The 22,548-nt window shown below is 34.5% G+C and overlaps 3 protein-coding genes across 3 annotated transcripts; all 3 read left to right on the top strand.

The window, feature by feature from the left end:
* The first annotated feature begins 47 nt into the window (after positions 1-47).
* Positions 48-2,655, top strand: LOC110684938. The gene is made up of 2 exons (XM_021861382.1): positions 48-315; positions 889-2,655. Exon 2 carries the CDS (start codon positions 897-899, stop codon positions 2,649-2,651), a length of 1,755 nt encoding a protein of 584 aa, XP_021717074.1. The 5' UTR covers positions 48-315; positions 889-896; the 3' UTR covers positions 2,652-2,655.
* LOC110684946 (serine/threonine-protein phosphatase 7 long form homolog) lies at positions 2,610-4,761 on the top strand. Its single transcript, XM_021861393.1, has 4 exons — positions 2,610-3,462; positions 3,536-3,623; positions 3,713-4,144; positions 4,226-4,761. The coding sequence occupies exons 1-4, from the start codon at positions 2,681-2,683 to the stop codon at positions 4,667-4,669; spliced, it is 1,746 nt and encodes a 581-aa protein (XP_021717085.1). The 5' UTR covers positions 2,610-2,680; the 3' UTR covers positions 4,670-4,761.
* A 12,944-nt stretch (positions 4,762-17,705) lies between these two features.
* LOC110685526 lies at positions 17,706-21,599 on the top strand. The gene is made up of 3 exons (XM_021862068.1): positions 17,706-17,933; positions 18,094-18,598; positions 21,511-21,599. Exons 1-3 carry the CDS (start codon positions 17,706-17,708, stop codon positions 21,597-21,599), a joined length of 822 nt encoding a protein of 273 aa, XP_021717760.1.
* Positions 21,600-22,548: the final 949 nt, after the last annotated feature.

The raw sequence follows: 22,548 nt of genomic DNA, 5'->3' as shown, positions 1-22,548 counted from the left end.
TTTCTTTTTAATAAACCGCTACTTCAAGTAGCGGTTTTTTTTTTAATAAACCGCTACTTCAAGTAGCGGTTTTCTAGCAGGTATAATTTCCCGATTTCACTTTCCTCTTTCATTTTCGTCTTCTCACCAAAATCCCATCCACGCCTTCCACCAAAATCACACCTCCTTCAACGGAAGTCGGCGCAGCCAAGGAATCCACCGACGCCGCCGGAGCATTCCTCAGCAACGAAGGCCGCCGCTGTTGACGCCGAGGGTTCGACTTTAGTGGTCGGCTTCGCTAATTTCAGAAGAAACGTGCTGATCTTCTTGTTTGTGGTAAGTGCCCTAATTATTTTTTGTATTCAGTTATTGGGTTTGTTGTTGTTATTGAGTTTGTTGTTGTTATTGAGTTTCAGAATTGTATGTATGTGTTGTTGTTGTTGGTTTTGGTTGTGTTGTTGTTGTTAGTGTTCTTGTTTATTGTTGTTGTTATTGAGTTTCGGTTTTGGTTGTGTTGTTGTTGTTAGTGTTCTTGTTTATTGTTGTTGTTATTGAGTTTCAGAATTGTATGTATGTTTGTGGTTGGTTTTGGTTGTTGTTGTTGATTTACTTACCTTACATATAACCCTTGTAGAATTATTAATGGTTTCGATCACATTACTCAGTTTAGGTTGCCATAATTGCTGATTTTGAAAGTGAAAATAGAGCTTCTATACACAAAGTACATGAGCTCAAAGTACATGTAGTCATGACTTATGCCCATGTTGAGCTTCAAGAGGTATTAAGACCTTCATAGCTCAGTTTAGGTTGCTATAATTGTGTAGTTTGCTTGCTTGATGTTAGGACATTGCCACACTGTTAATGAATTTTTGCAATCTAATATCTTTGATTAATAATGGTCTTTTCTAGAATGAAACATGGAGGTTCCGAACTACCCTCTATATTGCTATTGGGGTGGAGAAATTGTCCACAAAGATAGCGATATAACGTATAGGGGTGGGAATCAAAAATTTGTGTTTGTACATTCTGCGATGACATATTCACAAGTTCTGAACAAGCTATATGAAGAATTGAGTGTTGATCCTAGAGGTGTGGAGTTGAAGGTGGTTATGCGTTATCCTATGGCTGGGGCATATGTTGCAATTCCGTTAAATGACGACAACGCTGTTAGAGCTATGTGGATTGCTGTGACTCAGAGTTCTTCTGTTGCAATGCAATTGTTCATTGAACAAGTTCCAAAGGAGCCAGTTGTGCAAACTAACACTGGTTCCTTTCCGGGGATGGATTTTTTTGGTAGTGTGGATCAACCGTTTTCCACTGGTGTTCAAAGTGTGGGCATAGGGTCATTCACAAGAATGCTTGTTGATCCACATTATGTCAATGACCATCTCTCACAGTTTAGGTCTCCGGCCTCATCGCCTAATGTTGGAACCTCGACAAGCACACAACCACAAGGCATTCTTGATTCTCTTGACCCAAACAATGTTGATGTATTTGGCGATGCAGAGATGAATGACACTGATGAAGATGATGATGAAGAGGTAATTGAAGCTCGTGATAAGGCAATTAAAGGAAGCGCCCCCACTTCAGACTTCAATGAAGTGGCGCAAGTTGATCCTCGTTTGAATAACTCATGGATGTCTTGGTTAGGAAATGAGACATATAACAATGGGGGAGAATTTGAGGTTGGTCAGCAGTTTGACTCATTGCAACAACTGAAAGATGCTGTGAAATCTTACTCCATAGCTAGAAATCAAACAATTCGAGTTGTGGAGGCAGAGCCAGAGAAATATGTTGTTGAGTGCAAGAGGAAAGAACAATGTAGTTGTTCGTGGAGGCTTAGAGGAGTGAAAGATCCAACACTCTCTACGTTTAAAATTGTGAGGTACAACGGCCCTCATGCAAGTAACTGTGTTGGTGACATCGACTCGGGAGATCATAAGCTACTGACTTCCGAGTTTGTTTGCAATGCTCTTCTAGATGTCATTCGCGTTGATCCTTCATTGAAAATCAAGACAATGGTGCAACTTGTGAAAGAGAAATTTGATGGATTCCAAATAACCTACAAGAGAGCATGGCTAGCGAAACAAAAGGCAATAAAACTCATTTATGGGGATTGGGAGGGTTCATATGAACAGTTGCCTAAGTACATGCAAGCTCTCAAGGAATCAAATCCTGGAACTGTTGTTGAGTGGAGGTTGTTAGAGTGTACGGTTCCTGGAACACATGTTTTTCAACGAGTCTTTTGGGCATTCAAGCCATGTATTGATGGATTCCGTCACTGCAGACCCCTTATCACCATTGATGGCACTCATTTATATGGCAAATACAAAGGCACTCTACTCATTGCTATGGGAACGGATGCCAATTTTCAACTATTCCCCCTTGCTTTTGCGGTTGTCGAAGGAGAGAACAATGATAGTTGGTCTTGGTTCATGGCTTGTATTCGTGCTCGAGTTACAGATAGGAAAGGGCTATGTGTGATATCTGACAGACATGCTGGTATTTTAGCAGCAATGGAAGAAGTTGGAAGTGGTTGGGAGGAGCCCAATGCCTACCACAAGTACTGTATACGACACTTGGCTTCTAATGTGAACTCAAAATTTAAAAGTGTCGTCAAAATTTACGCTTGCAGACTTCCCATAGGAGCCACGATGTTTGGAGTGGCGTAGCTGATAGAGTTCTCTCAGTTAGGGAGCATATGGTCAGCGTGGGACGTGAGTGGAGGGTAGATGGCGGAGTACTAGAGTACGTTAGGCTTGCTGGGTTTTACGGTGTACATAGGATTTTGGGAGGAGGTTTTTTGCTTGATCGATCTCTTCTTACGGCGTTGGTTGAGAGGTGGAGGCAGGAGACACATACTTTCCACCTAGTGGTAGGTGAGGCCACCATTACTTTACAGGATGTCTCCGTCCTGTTAGGTCTGAGAGTGCACGGCCCTCCTGTCATTGGACCTCCATTTGAGGGATGGCATGACCTAGTTGAGGAGTTGCTGGGAGTTCGACCTGGCCATGATGATAACGGTAAGCCGTTTCTGGAGGGATCTACTTTGAAGTTGACGTGGCTCAGACGTCACTTCTCACAGATGCCAGAGGGAGCTGATGACTTGACAGTTCAGCGCCATAGCCGTGCTTACATTCTCACTCTCATGGGATCTATTCTGTTCGCCGACAAGAGTGGCGATGCTGTGTCACTCTACTACTTGCCGTTCCTTCGAGACTGGGGGACAGCTTCGACCTACAGCTGGGGGAGTGCGACTCTTGGTTTTTTGTATCGGCAGCTATGTCGAGGATGTCAGCGAGATTCAAGACAGATTGGAGGCCCGCTCATCCTACTACAGTTGTGGTCGTGGGAGCATATTACTATTGGCCGACCATACATTAGGAGGCCTCGAGATCCGCCACAGGAGGACCCTGAGGCTGAGGATGAGGATGACAATTTGGGGAGTCAGCATCAGCGAGGTGTTGACCCTTTGGCGTGCAGGTACAATGTTTGCTTCAAGTTCATGTTCTTACAATTCTATCTTTCAAGAATTATTATTAACATGTCTTTACAGGTGGTTACGTGTCCATCTATCGTGTGCGCATACTGCTTCTGGACTACCATACTACAGAGATGCGTTTGACCATCAGCGCGAGGACCAGGTACAATCGGTGTTTCTTTTTTTTAGTGCATTGTATTTCTTCCATTATGTTAGTCATATACATGTTGACATACTTGTTTTGGGAATTAGATGATTTGGCAGCCATATACTGAGGCGGTGATGGATCGACTTCCGGAGATTTGTCGCTCAGACATGCACATTTGGCGTTCACGGGCACCTCTGATATGCTTTGACGTCGTTGAGTTCCACCTCCCAGACCGAGTCCTTCGTCAGTTCGGGTTAGACCAGCCGATCCCACAGGATGTAGACATGGACGTTGCTCTACACAGGAAGGATCGAAGGGGACAGCGTAATTGGGAGATTCGGCATTCGGACCATGTACACGGGTGGAGTCGACGAGAGGCATTAGTCGTCCAGGGATACCCGTTCACTGGGACTTCTTCCCCGGCCATGACAGAGTACATGGCTTGGTACCGTCGCATCACGAGACTGGTCATTACTCCACCTTCACAGGAGCGCCCCCCGAGTCATTACCAGCCAGCTACCTCTGACCTCCTGCTTGTATGAACTTCACTTCATTTCAATCTAGTTCTTACGTTTTTGATTTCATTTTACTAACATTAAAACTACACTTAAATGTAGGCACATGCATTTGCTGATTTGCACGTCCAGCTATCGGGAGCTACTGAGACCATCTCCCACTTGCCACCAGAGACGGCTATACCATTTGCCATACAGACGATGCAGGGTTTTACATCATTTCGTGGCCAAACCTTGTCTAGGGTGGGGCAGTCACACCTTATTCAGCAGCCTCGACCGTCCACGTCTTCATCTTCTACTGTGCACACTATGCCGATCAGACCACCACCTCATCGTGGAGGCCATTCAGCACGTGCCTTCCGTCCACCGACTCCTTCTCAGCATACTATCATGACATCTCCTCCACTAGTGCATCGCCAGTATCAGAGAAACCGACGGCGTAGCAACACTACGTCTGGGGTTGGAGTTGGCCTGGATGACATTCCAGAGGAGACAGCTGCATCATCTTCATCGTCACCTCATGGGAAGAAGCAACGCCCGAGCTAAGTGTATATTTTGGAACTAAACTAATTTTTTTGTAAATGCTTAGAATTGGATTTTGTTATATTTAATCAATTGAAAAATATTCGACTTTGCAATTTCGACTTCCTTAGATCTTCATAAACTTGTTATTTATGGTGGTTGTGTTGAAAATATGCTATATATCTCATGTTTTACAGGTACACAACTTGCAGGTTTTTTTTTGAGTGATTATGCAAGTTTGAAAAAAAAACCAGTCCAGGGTAAATCGCTACTTCAAGTAGCGGTTTTTCAAAGTAAACCGCTACTTGAAGTAGCGGTTTTCCAAAATAAACCGCTACATTAAATAGCGGTTTTTTGTAAACAAACCGCTACTTCAAGTAGCGGTTTTAAACTAAGAAACCGCTACTTGAAGTGGCGGTTTATTGCAAAGAAACCGCTACTTCAAGTAGCGGTTTACCCTGGACCGGAAAAAAAAAAAACCGGTTTTTTAACCAGTGCTTACGTGGACGGTAGAATGGGAAAACTTAAAACTTTGGCTGCAATTTGGGAATTGCGGTTCTTCTTGACCTTAATTTGGGAAAGAGCTCTATCAATTTATATAATTATTACCATTAATCTATCTATCTATCATATCATATCATTTATATCATATCACTAATAAATAAAGCCGGTCTCGCAGTCAGACCACGAGACAGCGACACTTGGCATCTCAGTTTTTCATCAAATGTCTCGCCACGTAGAAGATAAATAAGTATTATTGTGACTCATATGATGTTAAGTAAGCGATTTTTGTATAGATTTTTTAAGATAAAATTGTTGTATACAGTTTTATTATTGATAAAATTCTAATATTTCATATATACAAAATTAATCTTAACTTTTAATAAATATTTTATAACTCAATTCTATTTCCATCATCAAAGTCGTTTTAAAAAGTTCTTTAAATTAAAATAAGATCCATTTATATTATATTTAATCACAAATTTATATACGTAGTTGGCCAAACTGTGTCACCAACTATTACAAGAGTTACTTCGTTAGTGCTATAGGGGTTACTTGGTCAATGTTATAGCAGTTACTCAATCAGTGTTATAGATAGGGGTTACTTAGTCAGTGTTAGATGTTACTCAGTTAGTACTACAGGGGTTACTCGGTCAGTTTTATAGGGTTATTTTTGTTCGGCTAGATGGTGTGGCTAGTCGCATACAAAATGCATTGTTATTTAATTTATTTAAAAAAAATATTAATTAGTAAAAATAAGTTTTAATCAGTAAAATTAATTTTAGTTTGGTCAAAATACTTTCAGTTCAGTAAAAATAATTTAAGCTCAATAAAAATAATTTAAAGTCAATAATAACATAGATATCTATTTACAAACAAAACTACAAAAATTATTATTATATAAATATAAGCCATATGATATCGTATGTCTAAATATCCTACATTATCAGAACGAATTATTTGACCGTATTTAACATTCAAGTAAAAATGTTATCTTAAAATTTTATCTACCATCTAGGCATTGCCCGGGCACAAAACTAGTCACTAATAAATAAAGTCGGGCTCGCAGCTAGGCTACGAGAAAGCAACACTTAGCATTCCAGTTTTTTACCAAGTGTCGCACCACGTAGGGGATAAATAGGTATTATTGTGATACATATGGTACTAAGTAAGAGTTTTTTGGATAGATTTTGTAAGATAAAATTGTTGTATAGAGTTTTTATCGATAGAATTCTAATATTTCATGATATACAAAATTAATCATAACTTTTAATAAATATCCTATAACTCAATTCTATTTCCATCATCTAATTAGTTTTAAAAAAATCTATAAAATAAGGTCCATTTATAATAAGTTTAATCACAGACTTTTATACGTAGTTGGCCAAATTGTGTCACCAACTATTACAAGAGTTACTTCGTTAGTGTTGTAGGGGTTACTTAGTTAGTTTTATAATGGTACTCAATCAGTGTTATAGATAGGGGTTACTTAGTCAGTGTTAGAGGTTACTTAGTTAGTATTACAGGGGTTACTCGGTCAGTTTTATAGGGGCTGCTTTGTCTATCCAGATGGTGTGGCTAACTGCATAAAAAATGCATTGTTATTTAATTTATTTAAAAATATTAGAGAATCAGTAAAAATAAGTTTTAATCGGTAAAAATAATTTTAATTTGGTAAAAATACTTTCAATTCAGTGAAAATAATTTAAGTTTAATAAAATAATTTCAAGTCAATAATAATATAAATATCTATTTACAAACAAAACTACAAAAAATACACTATTATACAAATATAAGACATATGATATCGTATGTCTAAATATCCTATATTATCATAACAAATTATTTGACCGTATTTAAAATTTTATCAACCATCTGGGCATCGCTCAGGCGCAAAACTAGTCACTAATATATATAACCGATCTCGCAGTCAGACCATGAGATATCGACACTTGGCTTTCCAGTTTTTCGCGAAGTGTCGAGCCATGTAGACGATAAATAGGTATTATTGTGACACATAGGATGCGAAGTAAGCGAATTTTGTATAGATTTTTTTTAGATAAAAATGTTGTATGGTGTTTTATTATCGATATACTTCTAATATTTCATATATACAAAATTAATTATAACTTTTAATAAATATCTTTTAACTCAGTACTATTTCCATCATAAAGTTCGTTTTAAAAAGTTCTTTAAAATGAGATTCATTTATAATATATTTTAATAAAAAATAGAAAATCAGTAAAAATAAGTTTTTATCAGAAAAAAAAAATAGTTTGGTAAAAAATACTTTCAGTTCATTAGAAATAATTTAAGTGCAATAAAAAAATTTCAAGATAATAATAACATAGATATCTATTTACAAATAAAACTACAAAAATTACACTATTATATAAATATAAGCAATATGATATCGTATGTCTAAATATTTTACATTATCAAAAAGGGTTATTTGATCGTATATAACATTCAAGCTAAAAAGTTTAGGACAATCCGGGGGTGCAACTCTAAACTGATTTTTTTTAATTGCTCTGGCCATGCTACTTGCATCACTTTCAAGAGCTACAAGATAGCTTAAGCTCTTTCCCAAAACCACCGACAACTTTTTGAGCGATAGTACTATTTTTTATTTATTTATTTATTTTATTTTACAAGTATGATTGTCAAGTGATTATTATTCCATGAAATAACATAAATATTTTTCTCATGTAGTATGTATATTTCTATAATATATATCGCGCTATTGCATAAATCAATGGTATCATACGTCAAAATATCTTAAATCAAAAGGGATATACAACTTTTACATAACACCCAGTTTGTACTATTGATATGTTTTAAAATTGGGCATATAGATAAAAAAAATAAAAAAATAAAAAAAAAATAAAATTAAATTATCTAACTATAATTATAATTACCGTCGATATCATTATTATCCACGTGTCAACCTCTCATAGAATATTTTTCTGCCAAAACTAATTACTGACATCATAATTTATTTTTTTCAAAATAAATTAAGGTTTGAAAAAAAACCTTTTATTTCCTATAAATCTTACGCATAAAATTCGTATATTATAATATAATAAAAATACCACAGTGTGTATACTAGAATAAAAACCATTGATCTTTTATAATACTTTTGTCAGCAAAATATAAATTTACTAGTTCTTTGTCCGAGCAATGCTCAGATATTCACAGGAAAAAAAATATTATTATAAACTAATAAAAGTTTGTATTTGTTTATAGATTGTGTATACTTTTAAATTTCTATTTATGTTACGGAGTATCAAATTATTATAAACTAGGTTAATCCTGTGCGTTGCACAGTTCTAACATAAAAAATAAATTATAGCTTTTTAGCATATATTGAAAGAAGACAACTACTTCCTCCGTTTTCCTAATTACTTAATAATTAAATATGAAAACAAATTTCCAAAATCCGTCATTTTCATATTTAATTAGGAAAAATCGGTCAAAATATATCTATAAATATTACTAAAATAACAACAGTTGACATCATCCCTTCTCCTAACTGTACACATGTCAAGCTGCGGTAGAAAATTTTCCCGCCTAAAATATATATGTGATGTCATCACTTTATTTTATTTTTTTTTAGTTAAAATTTTTAGTCATCTATTTCAATGTTTGAAAATTTAATTGATTAAGTATTATCCAAATTTAGTCTAATAACTATGTAAGTGCAACAATATAACAAATTTAGTTGTCAAAATCGTGCATCACACGAGATTAGTCTAGTTATTAACTATTTTTAACAACTACTTGCAAAAATTATAATATGCATAGAAAACCCAATATTTAAAACCCAGTTAAAAAAGTAAAAATCAAATAAATTCCCACAAAATTGAGCAATCAACAAACAATCAAATTACATTAAAACACTTTTGTAAAAGAATACATAAAACCACAATCAAATTACCATTTCATACTCTCGACGATCGTACAGTGAAATAAAAAAAGTTGTGTAACATTTTTCAAATAGTATAAGAAGAAAAAAGATCTAGAAAAGAAGAAGAAACCATCTTTCAATAAAAAAAAAAAAAAGAAGACGAAATCGATAAAAAAAATGGAGAAATAAAATCAAATCAAATTTTAACACACTTGATTAAAGGGGAAAAAAACCAACAAATTTCACACACAAAACCCAAATAATCGAAAACCATTGTTACATTTTATTCTAAAATGACAGCACAATAAACAATCTAAGAATAAGTATAAAGAAGATAAAGAAAGAAGAAGATATACCAGTGCAAGAGAAATATTAAACAATTAAAACTTAAATTATAAAATCATAATCAAAATATAGTACGTTAAAGGAAAAAGAAAAAACAAAATTATGGCTAAGAATTGAGAAATGGAGTAGATTTGAAATACAGAGTAAAATCCCGTCAAAAAAAAAAAAAAAAAGAAATACAGAGTAAAATTAAAGAGATTGGAGTAGGAGGTCATTTATTAATGTAACAGTCAAAATTATTTCAATTTCCTAGGATAAGATGATAAGTTGTATTCGTACTATAGAAGCTTGGAATATAATTTTCAAAGCAATGTTAAATAGAGTAGCTAAAAAAAGGGGGAAAAAATTACATTATCTTTGAATTTAGGCGGGAAAAAATTAACTAAAAAAGTGACACGGAGACAATGATGACATCAGCGGTTGTTATTTTAGTATTATTTATAGATGAGATAAGTTAATGTAGAGTGTTTAGAGTAAAAATACCCCACCACGTGGTCCAATCCTATGGTGACACGTGGCCCAATAAATGGGCGACATGTGTCCCAATAAGGATAGGACACGTGGCAACATAAGAGCACCAGAAGGAGGAAAATGTCTCTATTACATCAAGAAGCCCAATTCCTGAGAGATACAACATAACGACGCCCCCAAAGGACACGTTTCCTCGCCTGATTGCGCTGCCAATTAGCGCCCACCATTCTAGGTCACCGAAACTTAGGAGGGCACACATTCCCACCCCTATAAATACCCCAATTATTTTTGATGGGAGGAGTTTGCATTCAAGGCATATTGATTGCTGATTGCTCTAATTTTTCTCTACTTTCTCTCTCTAAGTTCCTCGTTTTCCGAATACTAACTTAATTGTCGGAATATTCGCTATTTTGCAAGTGTCTGCGGCCGTCCGAACGCTATTGAAGATCTGTATCCCGAGGGAATCTGTAGTTTGTGATTAGAGGATTTCTCCCACCACGTGGACCAATTAAACTCTGCCACGTGTCATCCACGTGGACCAACCAGAGTCCGCCACGTGTCACCTTGTGAGAGGTCTAAGGTGGACCAATCAGGCCACGACACGTGGCAGGCAGATTGCCAACAAGGAAAGTGGTCTTTAAGGCCCCAAATACCTAGGCAAGCCCAGTCAGTCCTAGGTTTCTGAAAACTTGGTGCTGGGCACATATTTCCAGACCCTATAAAAGGGAGATGTTCCCTCTAAGGAACATTATTCGGAAATTATTAAACACACGCGTACATTACTTGCTGGGCATTAACTCCAGCTTTAATTGCGCTACTTAAGAGCTAAGGCTCGGATTCCGAGACTGTTTGAGACAGTCGGAAGATCACTCCCCTTCCAAGAGGAGTCTGATCCCCTTTACTTTCCGCACCTTTACTTCCGAACACGTTCTAACTTGATCGACGGAGGCGGAACTCCCACCCACAGGAGTCTCTGCAGTTTTGCAGGTACAGGCGTCCAGAGGTCAGTCTTGGTGTTGTAACTCTCCCGCAGGACATCCAAAAAACCCCGAAACAGTTTGTGTACAAGTTATAAATTTAAAATTGAGTCAAAACCTTTTTTAGTAGGAAACGAACAATACATTTTATAGACTAACATTTAGAAAAATATTTTATTTATTTAAAATTGTTGTTATTGTTTTTTTTTTCGGGGTTGTTTAGGATGCATATTCTATTTTTTATTATTATTTATCAATTATCTTATTGTTTTTTAAGGAAAAAAAAATTGGTAGGAAAATTTTTGTTATGGACCTGACACGTGTACTTTGGGAATAATTCTGGTGATTACTTTAGTATATACTATTAACTAGGTTAAATGTCGTGCAATAGATGCACTGTCGTTAAATAATTATAGTGAAAATCAAATTATAAAAACGGTATATGTTTATGCTAAATTTTGCACCTAGGATTTGACGTGGGAATACGTGCTACGGAACAACTAAATTAAAATAAAGAACGTTGAATGCGGAATGTAAAGGACGGATCGAAAAAAGAAGAAGGGGCACGATATGGTGACGCTAAAAACCCCGATAAAGATGGGTAATGAAAGGAATGGTGTCCTTCGAACAAGTATATTATTCCGATAGAGGGTTCAGAATTAATTAGAAAGGTAATTATTCAGTGAGGTGAAGTGATCGGATTGCCTAGCTGGAGGCCGCTTCCGATCAGTAATATTAGTAAGTTATTAATATTACAACTTAATCTTGACTGAACCCTTCGGGTCACACCCAATCGTGTGACCGAACCGAAGCGACGAATTAATCCTAAGGATTAAATCAGTCAATAGAGTTTTATGAACAAAGGAATCGGATTACGAGCTTAGAGCGTCGAAACCGAGCATCGAGTCGATTTTAGGAATCGACGAAAACGAGCATCGAGTGTCGAGTCGATTTTAGGAATCGACGAAAACGAGAAAAATAATCAAATAATATATCGTGCTAAAATTACGAGGATAACACGAGCCCTAGTCATGCCTCGGATCTGAGGCAAGTGGCTAGGGGCCGCAAGCATCAAGGCACCGAGCCACCACAGCCCTCGCAAGGCCCAGCTAGGCTGGCCGTGGCGTACGGGGTTGGCTGGGGCTGCTTCGTGGGCCTGTGCGCCACAGCACCCCAAGTCGGGCTGCCAGTAAGGCAAGCAAGCAAGTCGAGCTTGCGAGGCTGCTGCTGGGCTTGCGCTGCTGCTGCTCGCTTGCGGGTGCCGCTGTTGGGCCTGCGGGTGTGTGTGGGCTTACGTTGGCATCCGTGGGCTTGCGACCATAGGCTAGCGTGCCTAGCCTTGTGGCGCAAGGCTGGCCTTGCTGCTCAAGGCCAGGCAACTGCCTGGACCGAGTAGGTGGGGGCAAGCCTTGCCTTGCTCTCCAAGGCCAAGGTGGTCCTCCCACCTACTCCCTCTTTGTGTGATGACACTTGTCATTTGATTATTGTTTCATGGATATTTAATTTAATTTGGAATTAAATTAAATTCTATTTTGCCTTTTTACCAGCTATCCCACATTGAAAGATGATGGGATTTTAGGGGCTCTATTCCTTATAAATACCAATCATTTGGCATTGGGAAAGAGCACTTAAGTTGGTGAACTTTAAGGGATCTCCAAGAAGAGAAAACCTTTTTTTCAAATAACTCTAAGTTATTTTTTGTCTAGCCCCGACTAAGCTTCGGGGTAGGGACCGATGCGGTTCGGTAGCGAGGGTGTGAGTCGTCGGAGGTTCTCGCACTTGCAGAACTTGAAGCTTTCAAGTCCGAGCTCGAGGTTGAGCGAAGAACGCTACAAGGGTGAGCATTCTCTCTCTTTTCTCTTATGTTTATGTTTATTTTGCATGCTTTTAATTATGTTGTAATTATTATGCACGCGATCCGGTTATCGGGTTTTATTTCCGCGCGGTGTCGGACATCGCAAAACCCAACAGGTTAAAATCATAGGTGGGAATGAGTCCACCAATCCAACATAATGTGAACATAAAGCCAAAGGTTACAATTATAATATGTATATAATAATTGATAACAATAAAGCAAGTATAGAAATAAATATAATTAGCTTGGACGTAGCCTTTGTAGTATAGTCAGGAGGGTATTGCGAAGCATAGTGTAATTTGAGGAGTAGTATGTCGTTTGAAGTGGCATTTGCATGAAATAAACTATAGTAGTTTTACTCCTAGTGGAATAAGGATATGGGAGGTTAAGTGAAATTGGTGTAGAAAATCGTGGATACTTGCAGAGAGTTGGCATGAAAGAAGTAGTTTGTAATGTGTGTAGAGGGGAATTATATACGTAGGATTGGAATAGAGTTTATGGGAGGATGACTTTTCTATTTATAAGTCATTTGATAGATGGTTGGAGACTTGGAGAATAGAAGGGGGTGTCCTTCATGAAAATAGGAAAAGGTAGTTGTTCTTTGATTTGGTCTTTCAACGAACTAGGTCTTCTTTAGGGTGTATAATGTTCAACAACTTCTATGACTTGTTGGTGGCAAACAATCTCTCCATGATTTTATATATATATATATATATATATATATATATATATATATATATATATATATATATATATATATATATTTCCGGGCGATGTCCAAATTGTCCTAAACTTTTTAGCTTAAATACGATCATATAACCCCCTTTTGATAATTTAAAGTATTTAGACACACGATATCATATCGCTTATTTATATAATAGTGTACTCTTTGTAGTTTTATTTGTAAATAGATATCTATGTTATTATTAACTTGATTTTTTTATTGCACTTAAATTATCTCTAATGAACTGGAAGTATTTTTACCAAACTAAATTTTTTTTTTCTAATTAAAACTTATTTTTACTGATTTTTTATTTTTTATTAAAATATATTATAAATAGATCTCATTTTAAAGAACTTTTTAAAACGAATTTTATGATGGAAATAGTACTGAGTTATAAGATATTTATTAAAAGTTATAATTAGTTTTGTATATATGAAATATTAGAAGTATATCGGTAATAAAACACTATACAACATTTTTATCTTAAAAAATGTATCCAAAATTCGCTTACTTAGCGTCCTATGTGTCACAATAATACCATTTGTCGCCTACGTGGCTCGACACTTGGTGAAAAACTGGAATGCCAAGCGTCGATGTCTCGTTGCCATATATATATATATATATATATATATATATATAGGGGAGGGATCCGGTGAGAATAGGTCTTTAAGTGAGAAATCTATCATATATGAAAATACATAACAACCATTAAATAGAACTAGATCCAATAATTGAGATCACTCCAATAGTAATGGCAAAATTGTAAATTTACGCTCAAATAAAACCCTCCCAAAATCTCTAAAACCCAAGCATTCTACTCATCCTCCAAACCCACGCTCAAATTATCAACTTCTCTCTCTCCATAAAGCTGCTTGACTTTCTCTCTCTTCTTGTTCTTAGGTAAGTAATTCAATTCTTATGATTTAATTCTTTCTATTCATTGTATTCTTATGATTTTTGCTGCGAATTTTTTGAGCATTTTTATGCGATTTTTGTCAATTTTTTAAGCGATTTTTTGCTGCGATTTTGATAAGTTTTTTCTCAATTTTTTCCCTGATTTTTGCAATTTATATGCTCGAGTTTGTTCGTTTTATGTTTGATTTATGTTTGATTTTTGCAGGTTCATAACATTAGGTTTAAAATTATGGATGAACAAACAAATACAGAAGCAGGTTTAATTTTTATTTATTAACTTGGATGTTTTTATGTTCTAAATAATTATCTCTTTGTTCTAAACTACAATTGCATATGTTCGAAACAATACGCTTATACATTAGTGGAGGTAATTGTGTAAAAAAAATTTAGAGTATGTAGAAAAATCGTAGAACATGGTAGGAAAATTTAGAACATGTATGTACATATTTAGAACATGGTAGGAAAATGATAACTGAGGATGTAGTTGAAAAAATTACAATTTCGAACATTTGATAAATAATTTAGAACAAATGAGTAAAATTTTGGAACATGTTCGAATTTTTCTAAGGGGGTGTCTTAATAACAATGTAGAACATATGAGTGATAAATTAGAACATATAAGTAAAAATTTAGAACAAACATGTTAGTTAGGTAAATTTCAATCTTGAATTTATGCTCTATATAATTAATCTCTTTGTTTTGAATCTGATTTGCATGTATACTATGAATTAATTATTATCAATAATGTTCTAAATCTTAAATTATTTTTTCTAAATTTAACTTATATGATCTAAGATTTTTATTCAATTGTTCTAATATTTTTATTCACATGTTCTAAAATTTTATTAACTTGTTAAAACTACTTTTCTGCAGAAATAATTAACAACAACGAAGAACTTGATAATGGTTCTAATGTCAATACAAGTGTGTCAATTACTCCTACAATAGTACCTATATTAACTCCCGGAGGAACAAAAGAATGGTTTCCTATGTGCCACAATGAGTTAAAACCTGCAGTAGGAATGAAATTTAACAGTGTTGATGAGGGTGAGGAATTTTATAAATCATATGCACTTGCTGCTGGATTTACCACAAGGAAATCTACCAGCAAAAGGCATACAGAGAAGAAATTGGCATTTCAATATATCTTATGCAATAAACAAGGTTTCCAGGAGAAAAAAAAGCCTATTGTTGAGAGTATTTCAAATGATAAAGAAGGACAAAGCAAGGAAAGCAAGGTTTCAATCACAATAAAAAGATTAGTCACTCGTGTTGGGTGCAAAGCTCTTGTGATTCTAAAACATTGTGAAGATGAAAAGTGTATAGTGACGCAGTTCCACGAAGGACATACTCATCCCCTTTACACACCAAGTTGTAATATATTTCAAAAAGAAGGAAGAAAGATGAACATTTTGCACAAAAAAATGATTGTTGATAATTCAAAGGTAACTCTTTCATATTATAATTTTTTACTCTGATGTTCTAATTTTTACTCGTATGTTCTAAAATATTATTCACATGTTCTAAATCTTAAATTATTTATTCTAAATTTAACTTATATGATCTAAGATTTTATTCATTTGTTCTAAAATTTTATTCACATGTTCTAAATCTTAAATCGGATGTTCTATATTTTTACTCACATGTTCTAAATCTTAAAACAGATTTTTAAAATTTTATCACAAGTTCTAAATTTAAAATCAGATGCTCTAAATAATTACTTACGTAGATGTTCTAAATTTTTATTCATATGTTCTAAATTTTAAATCATGTGTTCTAAATATTTAATCATGTGTTCTAAATTTTTACTCATTTAATCTAAAATAATACTTATGTTCCAAAAAGTTCTTTATATGTTCTAAAACTGTTTTGTGCCTATAATAGGTGAATATTGGTTCTGTAAAAACTTTTGGAATGATGAAGGAAATACTTAGAGGTTATAATAATGTTGGCGCTTCCAACCAAGATTTTAAAAATTTTCATAAAGATTTAAAAGTATTCATTCAAGGTTTCGATGCTCATATGTTTGTTGACAATTTCACAAAGAAAAAGTTGTTGAGTGCTTTTTTCTTTGATTTTGAAGTTGTTGATGATTCTTGTCTCTCTAGAGCTTCTTGGGCGGAGCCTATTTGTAAAAAAAAGTTATGCTCTCTTCGGTGATATGATATCATTTGACACCACTTTTCAAACTAACAGGTGATTCATATAACTTATGTCTTATGTTCTAATTTATGTTTTGAATGTTCTAAAAATTTCTTCTTATGTTCTAAATTTTTAGTCTAATGTTCCAAATTATGTTTAATATGCTCATAAGCTTTAACAACTCTTCATTCAAATGTTCAAAATAGTGATTCTTATGTTCTGATTACAATTAAGCAAACTTCAGTCTTGAACTTATGCTATAAATAATTAGTCTTCTGTTATGATTTAATCAAATGTTAATTCTTATGTTCTAAATTTTTAGTCTAATGTTTCAAATTATGTTTTATAAACTCATAAGCTTTAACAACACTTCTTTTAAAATGTTCTAAATAATGATTGTTATGTTATGATTACAATTAAGTAAACTTCTGTCTTGAATTTAAGCTCTAAATAATTAAGTAAACTTCTGTCTTAAATTTATGCTCTAAATAATGTCTTCTGTTATGTTTTAATCATGTGTTTTAAATATTAAATTATATATTCTAAATATTTAATCACGTGTTCTAAATTTTTACTCATATGTTCTAAATTGTTATTCACATGTTTTAAATAGGTAGTGTTATATTTTTTATATGATGAAATTTGATCTTCATGTTCTAAATAGGTACAACATGGTATTTACTCCATTTACAGGGGTTGATCATCACAAGAGTTGCATCACTTTTGCGGCTGGTTTCAAAACCAAGGAAGATGTTGAACCATTTGAGTGGCTGTTCAAAACATTTCTTAAGGCAATGGGCAACAATGAACCTAATTGTTTGATCACAGATCAAGATCAAGCTATGAAATTTGCTGTAAGTAGAGTGTTTCAGAAGTCTGAGCATCGGTTTTGTGTGTGGCATATAATGAAGAAGTTGCCAGATAAAGTAGGGCGAGCAATCACAGAGGAGGAAACGGGTTTCCTAAAAAAATATGTGCCTGTGTTTGGCATCTTGAAATTGAGTCTGCTGAGTTTGAAGAAAGGTGGATAAGGTGATGGTTGAGTTTCAATTGGAAGGAAATGAGTGGTTGCGTTATATGTACGAGATAAGGGACAAGTGGATTATGGCATATTTCAGAGATGTGTTCCTTGGAGGAATAATGCGTACAACATCAAGATCCGAAAGTGAAACAACTTTTTTTGCTATTTTATCAATCCTCATGTGTCGCTTGTTGAGTTTTACATGAGATATGAAGCTGCAATTGATGCCCAGAGACACACTCAAGGTCAGAATGACAATGATTCAAAGCACAAATACCCTGAGTGCAAGACACCATTAGGGATAGAAAAGTATGCCTCAAACATATACACTATTTATGTTTTTTATGAATTCCAATATGAGGTTGAAATGACTTGTTTTTCTTGTGGTTGTGAAGAGTTTAAGAGAGAAAATGGATTGGAAATTGCAAAAGTAAGTGAAGGGGATCGGATTAGAACATTTGATGTTGTGTTTAATCCGACTAACCAAGAGACAACATGTTCTTGCAAGTTGTTTTTTTAGGCAAGGTATTCCATGCAGGCACATGGTTTGGGTTTGGAAAGCAAAATGGTTTGAAATTATTCCTGAGCAGTATATTCTAAATAGATGGACTACTATGGCAACGAAAAGGCCAATTTTTGACCTAGGAGGAAATCTGTTGGAACAATGTGCCAATATAATCGACAAGAAAAAGTTGTTGAATGAGTTGTGGTCAGAGATACATAATTGTGTTAGTTTGGGAGAGGGCAACGATGAAGATATCAAAGACCTTGTGATTAATCTTCAAGGATTGAGGCTTGATTTGGAAGCTAAGAGGAGTGCAAGAAGTGATGTTGAAAAGAATGCTACTAACAAAGAAAAAGACATAGAACTATTAATTGGAGCTAGTGTTCTAACTAAAATATCTATCAAACCTCCAAAAATTTCGAAAAACAAAGGCATTGGAGTTCATGTGTCAAATGTACATACTTCAAATGTTGAAACAAGATCTGTAGAGACTTCAAATGTTGAAACAAGATCTGAAAGTGGAAAAAGGCTAAAGGGGGACAAAGAAAAGGCAGTAGAACATAACCAGAAAAAGAAGAGGTTATGCAAAGGTTGTGGGGAATTGAGTCACCATGATATTCGAAATTGTCCAAAAAAAGTTAGGCGATACTTAATGATTTTAGAACATTTTTTTGAATTTGTGTATTTAATAACACTTTTTTTTGTAGTATAAATATGTTTATAGTTTGGAACTTGTGAGTTTAAATTTAGTACATATGTATTAAAATTTAGAACGTATGACCAAATATTTTAAACACGAGTAATATTTTTAATTCATGTGTTTTGTTTGTTTTCGATGGGATTTCAAAATTAAAATTTTGACCATATGATTAAAACTTTGACTCAATTTCATTCAGAAGCATTTGGGTGGGAGGATATGAGTAAAAAAAAAAATAGAATATATGAGTTTTTATATAAAACAATATGAGTTATAATTTAAACATATATAAACATATAATTTAGAACATAAGGTTAACATTTAAGAACACATGAGTAATAATTTAGAACATATTTGTAAAAATTTAGAACTTATGGGTAAAAATTTAGAACTTATGGGTAAAAAAATTAGGGCATATGACTAAAAGTTTACAATAACATGCTATTTTTTGTTCTAAGGGGATTTCTAAATTACAATTTAGAACATAAAAATTTATATAACTTTATATATTTTTCATAAGGGATTTTGACATTAATATTTAGAGCATATGGGTAAAAATTTGGAACATATGAGTATTAATTTAGAATAAATTGTGTTTTTTATATTCTCACATAACAATGATGTAGATCACAAGAAAGACGAGACAAGCTTATATATTCGAATACAACATTTTAGAAAAATAGTTTTCGAGTGAAGGCTTACAATTTATAGTAAAATTATACTATATAAATTTCTACATGCTATTTCTAAAATTATATTACAAAATATTTTCTTTCGCCCATTTCCTTTATCTTGAAGTAATCTCATGATGTAGCTCATTTTCCTTGTGTGATAATATTTTAGCACGAAAATCTACCCTCAATTTCTTCATTTGATTGATCTGCAATATAATAAGATAAAATCATTAGACTTTGGTATCCACTATCCCACTTTTTACATCATTATAAAAAAAAAAATAGATTTACATACTTACATGATTCAATTTTAATCGGCTACTTAAATTTTACAATTTGGAACTTATGACTTTAAATTTAGAATATATGTATAAAAATTTAGAACATATGTATAAATATTTAGAACATATGAGCAACATGAGTAATACTTTAGAACAAACTTACATCATTCAATTTAGATACGCTATCCCACTTGGTATCTTTCTCACCATGATATGTTTCCATGTGTTTAAGCAAAAACACGCTGCAATTATCATTGTACCATTGGTCCTCCAACTCATTTTTAATGTCCTAGTTTTGAAACTAGAAACCTCTTGATTGCATTTTGATCTCTTGGTTGACAAGAACATGACAAAACCCCTCAACTAAAAATTAAACATAAAGAAAAGTATTAGAAAATGATATACAGAGTATAATTCTAAACATCTGAGTAATATTAAGAATGTATAAGTAAACATGTTAAGAGCATGAGTACTATTTGGAACGTGTAAAAAATTTAAAGCATCTGATTTAGAACATATGAGTATAATTTTAGTACATGTGATTTAAGATTTAGAACATTGAAATAAATGTTTAGAACATATGATTCTAAGCACAAGTAAAATGAGACAGATAGATATTACCAAATTCTTCGGATTGTTTTTGTATATGTAAAATGAGACAGATAGATATTACCAAATTCTTCGAAGTGGAAATTGCCTTGAATTGCTTATTTTAGACCTTTCCAAACAATCAAAATAGCATATCTAATACAAATATACAAAGAAAAATGCGTTAAACAAGGACATATTTTTAAAAAACCCAAAATAATATAAAAATGTACAATGTATTAAAAAAGAAATTACCATCAAGAAATGCAATGGACCGGTGAAGAAAGCTGAACCACCTTGCCATTCCACTTTAGACGACTTTAAACTTCTATACACATATTCACACCAATCCAAACATTCGATCTTCTTTGTATCCATGCAGTTATACAAAAACTTGTAATTTAAGGCTAGGTTGGCAGTGGATTTTATACTCCCTCCGCCCGTAGTTATCTGCACCATAGGACATATTTGCGGACTCCTAGGCAAAACTTTTAGTGGGTTTCAATTAAGTTTGAGTAGGTTTAATTAAGTGGGAAATTGGAGGGAAATTTATTATCCTACTTATTTTTATTTTTGGGTGAGTTTAAGATAGTGGGTAAAAGGTGGTAAAGAGTCCCACTCTTCCCCCTTTTTTCTGAATTTGGTGGGTGAAGGAGGGGAATTTTCTTCCCTCCTTTTCTTTTGGTCTGTAATTTGCTTCCCTCCTTTCTTTTTGGTGTGAATTTCGGTGGGTGAAGGATGGGTTTTTGCACCCAAATTTCAGATGTCCACCCAAATTTCACCCAAAATTCTAAAATTTCCCCCATTTTCAAATTTCACCTGAAAATCAATTTTTTTTCCCAAACTTCTGTTTCCCCCCAAAACCAAAACTTTGACCCACATTTCACATTTGACAAAATATTCAAAATTCACAACACATTCAAACATAAGGTGCCTAATATAAAAGGCATACATCATTGATTGTCCAAAATCGTAACACACCTCACCCACCATGGGCATTGAGTAAAGCATTCAAGTTTGTTAAAAAAAAACCCCATAAATTACAAGTTTCGTTAGTCAAAATATCTACTGCCTACACTAGATTAGTCCTACACTAAGGGCTGCATTAGGGTTCAGCTGCATCACCACTTCAAAAAACAACAGCGGCCAAAAACTTCATCACCTTCCTTCAAATCTGCAAAATCAAGGAAAAAGGGACACACAACACATGGAAGCATACTTTGATCAGGATTTTTTTGACATAGACCAATTGCTAAATGAAGGACCATTTGAGTACAACACAGATGCTGACAGCATAGATGATGAAACTGAGGGGGACAACAGTGAAGAGGAACAACAGGCAGAGGCATAGCCAACAAGTAGAAAGCAATTAAATGTGCAGCAGAAACGCCAAATGGTTGATGACTATCTACTGCACATGCATGGTGGGGAACTACCAAGAGGGTGTTTGTCACAAATGGCAAGAAAATATGGCATTCACAGAAGCACATCACTGAGGGTTTGGCAGTTTGTAAAGCAAAGTATAGCACAAGGGAATGTGATAGATGTCATAAGCAAAAAATTGGGAAAAACTGGTCCCAAACCCATACTTTATTTCTGATGAGTACTTGCAATCAGTGCCTTTATACAAAAGGACAACAAAGAGAAGTTATGCAGCTGCTCTAAAAGTTTCACATGGATTTCTCCATAGCTTGAAGAAAAAGGGCAGATTAAGAACACATACAAGCACCAACCATCCAGCACTCACATCAAATTACAAAGTGGCTAGACTCAAGTGGGCATTAGCCCATATTCACCCTATTCCAGCAGTTGGAGATCCAACTTTCATGGATATGCAACAAGTTATACACATAGATGAAAAATGGTTCTATATGAACCCAGAAACAAGGAGGTTCTACCTCTTATCAAAGGAAGAAAACCCATACAGATGTCAGCAGTCCAAGAGATACAAGATTAAGGCTATGTTCATGGGGATGATTGGTAAGCCCCTTTATGACATAAGTGGCAATATGCTACATGATGGTAAGTATGGAATTTTTCCATTCACTTACCAGTAAAGGGCTAAGAAGAAAAGCAAGAACAGAGATGCAGGGGTCATGGAGACAAAGGATGTGTAGAGTGTGACCAAAGAAGAACTCAGGAAAATGCTCATGACCAACATCATTCCAGCACTACAAAGGCAATGGAATCATAGTCTATCTAAGGACTTATTCATTCAATGGGACAATGCTAAGCCACATCAAATTCCAAGGGATGATGACTTCATTGTTGCATGTACATCAAATGGGTTCAACATTCAA

This window comes from Chenopodium quinoa, unplaced genomic scaffold (genome assembly GCF_001683475.1).
Source record: "Chenopodium quinoa cultivar QQ74 unplaced genomic scaffold, ASM168347v1, whole genome shotgun sequence".
NCBI classification, from domain to species: Eukaryota; Viridiplantae; Streptophyta; class Magnoliopsida; order Caryophyllales; family Amaranthaceae; genus Chenopodium; species Chenopodium quinoa.
The sequence above is the reverse complement of the archived record's forward strand: the minus strand, read 5'-3'. Positions and strand labels throughout refer to the sequence as shown.